The 10,317-nt window shown below is 43.0% G+C and overlaps 1 protein-coding gene across 1 annotated transcript; it reads left to right on the forward strand.

Annotated features, from left to right (window-relative positions):
• Positions 1-4,488: 4,488 nt before the first annotated feature.
• nabp2 (nucleic acid binding protein 2) lies at positions 4,489-7,819 on the forward strand. The gene is made up of 6 exons (XM_062986384.1): positions 4,489-4,892; positions 5,772-5,910; positions 6,132-6,203; positions 6,794-6,869; positions 6,957-6,999; positions 7,124-7,819. The coding sequence occupies exons 1-6, from the start codon at positions 4,814-4,816 to the stop codon at positions 7,285-7,287; spliced, it is 573 nt and encodes a 190-aa protein (XP_062842454.1). The 5' UTR covers positions 4,489-4,813; the 3' UTR covers positions 7,288-7,819.
• Positions 7,820-10,317: the final 2,498 nt, after the last annotated feature.

Consider the following 10,317-nt stretch of genomic DNA (forward strand, 5'->3'; position numbering starts at 1 on the left):
CCACTCACTCTCCCTCTCCCCCAATACACCTGCCCATATAGCTTGCTGTGACGTCACCGCGGAGGCGTGACCCTTCCTCCCAAATAAGGCATGTCTGTTAAAAAGGCTCTTCCGGGCGACTGACGCACGCGCGCTCCTGGGATTCCACTGACGCAACGGGGAGCGGAACCGCGCGCGCTAAGAATAGAAGCGCGCGGAGACGCGTTGTGACGTCATTACAGTTAAGCGCACCGCGTATTTAGCTCAGATCAGATTAAAGTGAGTTACATCCGTTCATTCACTCATTACACCTCAGTGTGTGTGTGTGTGTGTGTGTGTGTGTGTGTGTGTGTGTTAGAGTCCCTGTCTGGGGTATTCCCGCTGTGTGCCCAGTGTTTCCCGGTGGAACTGTACCCACCACGACATTGACCAGGAAAAAGTGATTGATGGAAATAAAAGGGTCAGGGTTGCAGTGGGTCCAGAAAACAGTGGAATGCAGACGGTGGATTGGCTATTGTAAATTTCTACCAGGTGTGAGTGTGTGCTGCTCTTTGATGTACGGGTGTCCTGTACAGGGAGGTTTCTGGGTGACACCAGACCCACTGCAATCCTGACCAGGTAAAAGCAGTTACTAAAAAAGATGAATTTATTATTATTATTACTACTATTATCATGGCTACTATTATTATTATTTATAAATATATTTTATTTTTTATATTGTTATATTTATTAATAAATTTTGTATCTATTTTTATTTATTTATTTTTTGTTTTTTTATTATTTATAAATATACGTTTTATATTTTTATATTTATATTTTTATATTTATTTATCTATTTATTTGATCTGTTTTCCTCACTTTGACGGGGGTGCCTGTATTTCACCCAAATTACAGGGGGAAGTTTCACCACACCGTACAGGACGTGACAGAACACGTTCACATGCTAGCACACCATGGGTTCGAATCTCAGCTCTGCTACCGCCAGGCTGGGCGCCTATACAGACAACGATCGGCTCATACGAGGGTGGGAGTGCCGTAGGGGATTTGCTGCAATGACGAACTCTGCTGGCTGATCGATGGCATTGCACAGAGACGGGGAATAATGGAGATCAGTGCACGACTCTCCGTATGAGAGACTGAGCCTCATATAAACTTATCTCGTGCAGGTGAAAAGATGTGGTTGGTGCTGCATTTACTGGTACTGTTGTACCATAAGTGTGCAGTTGAATTAAGATCTGGTGACTGGGAGGGCCGGTGAAATACACTAAACTCACTGTCATGTTTGTGGAACCAGTTTAAGATGACTTTGTGATGGGGGCTTTATGGTTCTGGTCAGCAGCGAAACGGTTCAAGTATCATTAATCCATCACCAGCCTAAAGTGTCGACACGAAGCAGGTTTGGTCCATGGATTCATGTTGTTCTTGACCAATCCTGATTCTACCATCTGCATGTAGCAGCAGAAATTCTTTGGCTTTAGTTTTGGTGAGCCTGTGTCCACTGTAGCCTCAGATTTCAGTTATTGGCTAACAGAAGAGGATCTTAACTTTCAGAATCAGCAGCAGTGTAAACAGAAAGTCAGACGTGTTTAGACTGTCCGTGTCACGTTACTTCTTTATTTCTGCCGTGTTTATTTATGCGCATTTATTCTGAAATGGAACGTGGCGGTTTGTATGTCGCGGGTTTTGTTTGGAAACACGTCGACGCGGCGCTACTCCATCTAGCTAAGCTCGCGCGTGTATTTTAGCCGGAGACACTCGTGTTATTTGTTCCTGCGGGACTAAGGTCTTCACTCAGGCTAGGGTGAGAGCTCGTGACCTGTGGTCGGCCGAACGTCATCTGTTCTCTCGAGCATTCGGGAGGGTCTCTGATATCCCCAAACTAATTGCCCTCTAATTCTTGAGAGGGCACTTCCACGCCCGCAGAAGGGTATCGTGTTATTTTTGAAGCGGAGTGAGAAAACCCAGGAGAGATTCCTTGTAATGCCGCTTTACAAACACTCACACAGCGAGGTTCCTTGGCGGTGTGCGTTTAAGGGTCTAAAGCGAGACGTTCAGCTGCTCGCTCCCTGAAGAATTGCTCTCGAGGAGTCGATCTTATCCAGGCACGAGGGCCAGGCTGGTATTGTTTGCATTAATCTGTCAGTGTGTTTCTAACAGAGCAGGAGTGTTCCAGTTACTGTAAATCCATTTCAACCAGCACCCAGCTGTCCTGTCCTTCCTGCTCCTCAAGGAGCTTCAGATTTCTGCTCTTTCTGAGGCTATAACTGTACAATCATATTTATCTGAGGGATCTTCAAGAAGTTTCCACACTTTTATATTGTGGTTATAAACGGTGGGGGTGTAGTAGGAGGAGTAATCGCTCGTGTCTGAGAGACTTATTTAGCTCCATCTGATTTCCACCCTTTTGGACACCCAAAAAAAAGCTTTAAGGGGAAGAAGATTTTCATGTGATGATGATGTGAAAGCAGCGGCGCATCAGTGGCTACGTGCTCAACAAAAAAACGTTTTTTGCTGACGGCATTAAAAAGTTGGTACGATGCTGGAAAAATGCATCGGAGGGTGACGATGTAGAAAAGTCATGGAGTTTGTTTTTGAAATTCTTAATAAATAGAGTTTTAAAAAGTGTAGAAAGTGGAAAGTGTGTTTTTAAAGAACCCTCGTCCTTTAAAATGCTAGCTGAATTTACCGGTTTGAACATCTTGGCTCAGTTTCTGTATTCGGAGTGTCTCGGACAGGTTGAAGGTTTTCTGTGGCACCGCGTGTAGGTTCTGTACGAGTATGAAATTACAGAGCAGCTCTTCAGTTACAGTAATTACAGTTCTGATGCTCCAGCTCCATTTATCTCTTAATCTCCGGCTTTTTAATTTTACACAGAATAAACGATGTTCACCACGACTATGGGTTTAAAATGACATGAGCTCATGTGAGCAATTGTGCTATTGTGTAACTGAAAGGCAAGACACGCGTCAGGCCGATTAGTGTTCAGCGCAGCAAGACAGCTGTCCACGAGTCTACACATCGAAAAAAATCAATTCAGAACAATACGTTTCACTATGGCAAGGTGACCCAGCAGGTACGCCAGCATGGTTCACCTCTGGTCCCTGTCCGTGAGAAGTTTCAGGACTCATCATTACTCCATTAACCACTTTATCCTAGTCGTCTCCAGAGACTCGCCAACACAAGACTGAAGGCAGGAATACACCCCGCACAGCCCCCCAATCCAGCACAAAGCAATACACACTCACTTAAGCATACATTCACTCACACCGAGGGGTGATTTTTGGATGGTTGGATGAAACTATTACTCCTTACATACAGTGACCTCAGGTGCAATTTATACCCCAAATCTGCATGGTACCCACACAACTCGCTGAGTTACCACACTGTATTTTGTGAATATACTGCACATTAATTTGCAAAATAATGCTAACAAAATATCTAAAGAGCAAAGGAGTTCTGAATATTATTTATTTTTATTTATTAGGATTTTAATAATAGGAAACCCACACAGACACGGGGAGAACATGCAAACAGAAAGGACCCGGACCGAAAGCAGTGGTAAAACAATGAGTGAATGTTTCTGGGACCTGGTGTTTAGTTTGCACCATCTGGTGGTTAAATATGGAGACCTGAAACAGAAGCATCTTTCATTCTGTCAGTCTGTAAAAATATCATAACAATAATATTCATTTAAAAATTTCATATCGTTTTACATAGTTAGTGCTTGTGTAATAGATTCACTTACATCATGTACATACATAATAGACTGTAATACATACACTGATCAGGTAAAACATTAGGAACACCCCCAAAAATGTGCATATTTTATAACAGCGGTGCATGTGAGGCTGAGGATTTTATTATATTTATAATAATATAATCGTTATGATCAGACGACTGGCTTGAGATATCTACAAAACGAAGAACCAGATGACTGTGGTCCGAGGAGGGACAAGCCAAGCACCGCTGACAGGATGTTGTGGGACTAAAACACATCGCTGCCAGAGAGAATAAAGGTTATAGTGTCTGGTACAGATCAACAGAAGAGCTACTGTGGAAAAAGGGCATAGGAGAACATGCAAAACTCTTCAAGAACCATTTTTTGGTAAGTAGCATTCTATCCATTCTACCAGATAGCTTTTATAACTTAGTGTTTTAATAATTGTGTGGCTCGGTGGGTAGCACTGTCGCCTCACAGCAAGAAGGTCCTGGGTTCAATCCCCAGGTCCTTTCTGTGTTGAGTTTGCATGTTCTCCCCGTGTCGGAGGGGGTTTCCTCCCACAGTACAAAAACATGCAGTCAGGTTAATTGGAGACACTGAATTGCCCTATAGGTGAATAGGTGTGCGTGTGTGACCTTGACTGGATAAACGATTAAGAAAGTGAATGTTTTAATAATTCACACAGAAGGAGAACAGTTACAGAAATCACTAATCCCAAAACTTCCAGCAGGCATGCGCAGTGTGTGCTCTAGTCACGTGGTGAACTCTTGCGTCACGGTACGGAAGAGATTAAAAGTAAACCTCTAGAGCAGCTGTAACCGTTAGCTTAGCTGCTAATTTAATTTAACGTGAATAAATAAACAAACAGGTCCTGGTTCATGAATCTGTCTGACGGTGACGGTTTGGTCGGTAAAAGTTGCTCTCGGTCGCGCTGTAGTGAATAAAACCGCTAACAGGTTATTTATATACGTTAGCTTAGCATAGTCATGTTGACCGAGTGAGTTGACCATGCTAAACACAGCTCGGTGTGTCTGATACACGCTTTATAACCTTTAAATCGGATTATTTAGATTATTAAAGTGAATATAATCATTAAAATTAATGTAGTGAGAGATGACAACCGAGACCTGCGTGAAAGACATCAAACCCGGACTGAAGAATTTAAATGTCATCTTTATCGTCCTGGAAACAGGTCATTAAACATCAGATTTCCTTTTATTTTATTGTGTTTACTGCATTTAATACTATTTTAAACAGAAACACTTCCCTCACTTTGACATGTCCTTACAAATCATTTACATTTCCTTCGGGACCAATACAGTATTTGTTTATCTAAATATAAAACCGTTTAGGAACATAAATCTGATTAAAACCCTTTTAAAAGAAAATATAGTTAAAAACACATTTTTTTAGGCTCATGAGGAGACACTAGAAAGTGCAGAGTTAGTGTCCGTGCAGGTTAAAAGGTGATGAAGGTATTTCAGGGCAGCTGTAGCTTAGTGACCGGGTGATTGGAAGGTTGCTGGTTCAACCCTGTTGGACTCCTGAGCAAGGCCCTTAATCCTCAGTGGCTGTCACTGTGATGTGAGGAATGGAAATTATTGTGGTTCAGTTCGTTGCTTATTGTCAGTCTGTCTGCTCTTCCTGCTGCTTTCAGTCCATCCTGCAGCATCTGAGAGCAGGTTGTAAGGATTTTGTGTGCCGCTCCTGTCCAGGGACGGAGCTTTGAGATTTGTAGATAATGAAACCAGTTGTACAGACAGCGATGTGGAAGGCGTTTGCTTGAGGCCTTGTAGTGCTGCTTCATCATTTTGATCCTGACAGCTTCAGCTTCACCGTGATCGAAGCTCGCTGTGTGAAACCTTCCCAACCAATCACACCCGGCTGCAGTTTATAAGTTATAACTTTAAAGTAGATATTTGCACATAACCTTTCAATCACAACAAGTTTAATCTTTAGTTTGCAATGCTTACAGTGAAGTTTATTGAATGAACTGTTCTAGTTGTCATTTATTAAACATGTATTATAATAAATAGTTTCCAAATAACTGATGTATTTGCTTTTTCTAAAGGAAGAGTTACTAAAACCAAGGACGGCCATGAGGTTCGGACCTGTAAGGTAGCCGATAAGACGGGCAGCATCAGCATATCGGTGTGGGACGAGGTCGGTGCGCTCATTCAGACCGGAGACATCCTCCGACTGACCAAGGGGTGAGAATCCTCCAAACACTCGGGGAAACACGTACATTAAATAAACTGTAATAATCGACACTAAACCCTCATCGAGTACGGAAGATAATAGCACGGTTGCATGATAGCACTACACGGATCCGCCACAGCTAGTGCAGCCACCGTGACCAGCCAGCAGGGGTCAGATTTCTGCAGCGACACTGGTGAGGAACGTAAAAGTGATTTGATCTCTTGTGTTGCAGGTATGCATCGGTTTTTAAAGGCTGTCTGACTCTGTACACGGGACAAGGAGGAGAGCTGCAGAAGATCGGAGAGTGAGTATGACGTGTCGTTACATCGGGGGATGTTACAGTAAAGCCTGTTTAGATCAATGTTGAAGTCGTATATTTTGTGTCAAACGTGCAGTCCACCAATCCCTCCTTACTCACCCGTACTTCAGTGGATTTAGCTTTGTGTACGGAGAGCCACGCCTTGATCTCTGCTCTCCTCCACCAGCAACCAAGGTCCTCACACAGCGGTAATGAGCCCACCTTTAGTCAGACTGGACTTAGCCAATTATGCCTGCTAGAAGGTGCCCAGATAGTCGATAGCAGAGCTGAGATTCGAACCCGGTAGCTTAGAATCTCAGTGCTGGTGTGCTAGCGGATTACCTGGGCGTCTTTGCTTTGAATTTACATTTTTGGCATTTAGCAGACGCTTTTATCCAAAGCGACTTCCAGTACTGTGACAGTATACAGTCTAAGCATTCGAGGGTTAAGGGCCTTGCTTAAGGGCCCAACAGTGACAGCCTGGTAGTGGTGGGGCTTGAACCAGCGACCTTTTTAGCGACCGGCTATAACTTGCCGAGCGGTTCTAAGAGGTGGAAGGTGTCTGAATGTATGAAATTTGCTTTTCTATTTTCCAGGTTCTGCATGGTGTACTCTGAAGTGCCGAACTTCAGCGAGCCGAACCCAGATTATTTGGCTGTAATGAACAAGACGGTACGATTAAACCTGTTAAACCTGCTCTGGATTTCTGTATCGGTCTGAATGTTTCTGACTGAACGGTTTGTCTGTGTGTCGGCGTAGGGGCTGAACGACCAAGGAAACAACGGTTCGTCCAGCACGGCGGGTAAGTTTAGCTAATAAAGGACAAATTCCACCCAGTGCAGCTACAAAATCATAAACAGATCATGAAAACGACATTAGATTGAGTGTGGAAGAAAATGTTCCCCGTATCCTGTGTTATTTCAAAGGTAACGACGGCACTAACGGTAACGGAGTGAACTGCGCCAGTGCGAGCGGCGCCGGTGCGCAGCAGAGCGGCCGGGCGAACGTCGGGAACGGTAACAGGACCGCGTCCGCCGCCGGGAGCGCGGTCAGTAACGGTAAAGAGACGCGACGGTCGGCTAAAAGATGATCCGAACTGCGAGTCTCACCAGGACGTGGAGGCTCTGAGAAACCGAATTAATGACTGTGATGACTGGGACCAACGTGGAAAACAATTATTTGGATGGGCGTGTCTGCGGGACGGGAGGTCGGATGGGGTTTCTCCTCATTGCTGGTGAAACAGAGACTCCTGTTGTAGCATGAAGGGACTTGTAATAGGGAACTGGACATGATTAAATTGGGTAAAAACAGGCAGACATTTGCTTTAACGTTTGCTTTAAGATAAAGATTATATAATTTCTAAAATGATCAAAAGGCTCAGATATATATAAAATATAGGTTTTACAGTTTTATACCAGGTTTATTCAACATGTTAGGCTTCAGTTGCAAAACAAATTGTCAATACTAATTTCTATGGGTTGCCAGATCGATTTAAAACCTGTAATGGAAATTCCACCAGGATTTAAATAACTTTAATCTGGCAACCCTAACAAGTCCATGGAAGTAAGACATCGTTGTTTAATGTTTATGTTACAATAAACACCACTAAGTCCTCTCTCAAACTGCTTATTTTTTAATTTACACACAGTAAGTGGCAAAATGTGTGGATCCGTGAGCGTTCATACTGTGTTGGCCTTTATTCTACAGCTCTAACACGAGCACTGAAGCCCTGGCTCACAGTCCACATTCCCAGTCATCCCAAAGGTGTTTAATGGCGTTGAGATCAGGGCTTACTGAAGGTCACTGACCGAGGTGTGGGTGTAAACACACCACATGACTATGCACATGGGGACAGTCGTGCAGAAGGAGGAAAAGGCCTTCCCTAAACTCATTACTAGGTGTTAGAAGCATGTCATTTCTTTGATATTGCTGCTTTTATACACGCTGGCTAAAACACCCGAGTTCTGGTGTCACCCAGCACCGTCAAATCAGCATCATATTTAATACTGAGGTATTAAGGTAAAATTCGGGTTGCCAGGTTTGTTTGTTTTGTCCTCTTAGAACCTGCAAAGAAGAAATAAAACCCCCACCACAGCACTGCGTGTATTAATCATTTAATAACTTTATTTGAACAAGTTCAGAGCAACATTACATTAAAACGAGAGTCACAGAGAGCTAACTGACCGTATAAAAGTGAATCTTTAATGCCATGATGAAAGTGGAGGTCAGATTGATAACATTCACGCTCGTATTAAACATTTAGTTTATAGACGCATCACATCGTTTCTTCAAAAAACAAAGCCAGATGTTTGCAGAGGTCACAAATGTATATGAGGACATGCGTCCATATCAAACACTGAAGCTGCTTCAGAACGATTCCTACCAACGACGACTAAAAACTGTTTGTTGCATCATTGATACTGAATCAAAAGCTAAACTGTTAATAACTGAATTGAAAGAGAATCTCCGAGTCCAGACGTCACACATGAGCATGTAGAGAAAGCCTGTGTTGTGCTGAAATCTGACTACGCACCATCCTCACCACTCGAGTTGCATGTAATGACAGATTTCTGCCAGATGGGTCTCCAAAGGTCCTGCACTGAAGCTTTATGGACAGCGAAACATTCAAACTAACAGGATTTCTCATGCTTGTGTGATTAGATGTGCTTTTATAGTGAACAGTCCGTGTCCTTACAGGCTGAGAATCTGTTTAAGGCATTTTTCAGATATTTATACCACAATAAAAAATAGCTTTATTGCCTTGAACTAATCAAGCGAAGCTGAAAACGATCAAAGGGAATCTTTCAGTAATAACGTGGCATCGCCCTGAAAACCTCTTCAAGTATTTAAGAGAGTAATTCATCACGTGTAAACGTTTCACTCCTCGACATGAAATAAAATCATCGTCTATATTTAATTAATCTTACTGTGCAGAAATGCAGGAGCTCCGTCTCACTATCACTGATTCTTTTAAATATACTGTAATCGTACTTCTCATTTATTTATCTTAGTCTGAAAATGTGACACACTTATCACACTTGGATTAAAGAAGGACTCTTTAAAAACATCAAATAATGCTGAATTTCCGAATCATGCACTTCTGTTTTCTATTCTAGTTACTAACTGGGTTTGACTCCGTAGTGCGGCTCAGATTCCTGAACGAGAGCTGCAGTACGATCTGATCGTGGCTCGGTGAAGAGGACGCCCGACCTGCCTACAGCTTACAGTCGACGACCTTTCAGCCTCACTCGATTTGGCAGCTCGTTATCGGCAGTGCAGTTAGATTTACAGCTGGAAATGTACGCTGTGCTACACACATACACACCAACCCACCACCATAACGAACGGATCCCTGAAGTGCGGTAAAATAACACGTCCATCACTGCTAACACACACACACACACACACACACAGACTGACAGAATCTGAACATCTTCAGGATCCGTCCTATTAATGAACACACGCGTCACTTATCGGCATATTACAAATAAAAGAAATAAATAAAAAAGTGCACATTCGTAAGTGCTGGGGTCCGCTTTGAGAAGAACATTGCATCTAAAAAAAACAACGTACGAAAAGCACTGATCCTACTCTTCCCTAAAATATTAATGATAAAGATCTTTTATTTTTTGAGGGCCGAGACAGAGAATTACAGATGTGAAGCATCACGCCAGACTGAATTCAAGCCTCCACATTCGAAGCTTAATGTCTGGTGATAAAAAAATCTGTGCATTTCATAGAACCCTATATTTATTTTCATATTTTAGGTGCAGTAGAGCCGTCACACTGTATTTTTTTACCTGGACAATAATTGTTTGTTCTTATTTCGGGGAAGTAAGGATAATTGAGCGTACTGATCTGAAAGTCATTCTACAGCCCTGTGGTCTCGTTTCCAGTGCGTCCCATTAGTTTAAAGACGAGGCTCTACGTGCTCAAACGACAGAATAAAGAACCTGAATACGATCACGTTTTTTCCCCGTGTGGGATCCGAACCCTGAGATCAGGAACCCGTGGCTCTGGCTTTCTGACGGCCGTCAGATTCACGTGAGAATGAAACGAGAACGTTCAGAAGCAGCCGGGAATCTACTGTCTGATTAATATCACAAGAGCCGGCAAAAGT

This window comes from Trichomycterus rosablanca, chromosome 24, assembly GCF_030014385.1.
Source record: "Trichomycterus rosablanca isolate fTriRos1 chromosome 24, fTriRos1.hap1, whole genome shotgun sequence".
In the NCBI taxonomy this organism is placed as follows: domain Eukaryota; kingdom Metazoa; phylum Chordata; class Actinopteri; order Siluriformes; family Trichomycteridae; genus Trichomycterus; species Trichomycterus rosablanca.

What these genes read in the sequence shown, in the direction of transcription:
- nabp2 (XM_062986384.1), top strand. Translation starts at nt 4,814, where the DNA reads ATGACAACCGAGACCTGCGTGAAAGACATCAAACCCGGACTGAAGAAT. An exon ending in ATCCTCCGACTGACCAAGGG is followed by an intron (nt 5,911 to 6,131) that starts GTGAGAATCCTC and finishes CTTGTGTTGCAG; the next exon opens with GTATGCATCGGTTTTTAAAG. An exon ending in TGGCTGTAATGAACAAGACG is followed by an intron (nt 6,870 to 6,956) that starts GTACGATTAAAC and finishes GTGTCGGCGTAG; the next exon opens with GGGCTGAACGACCAAGGAAA.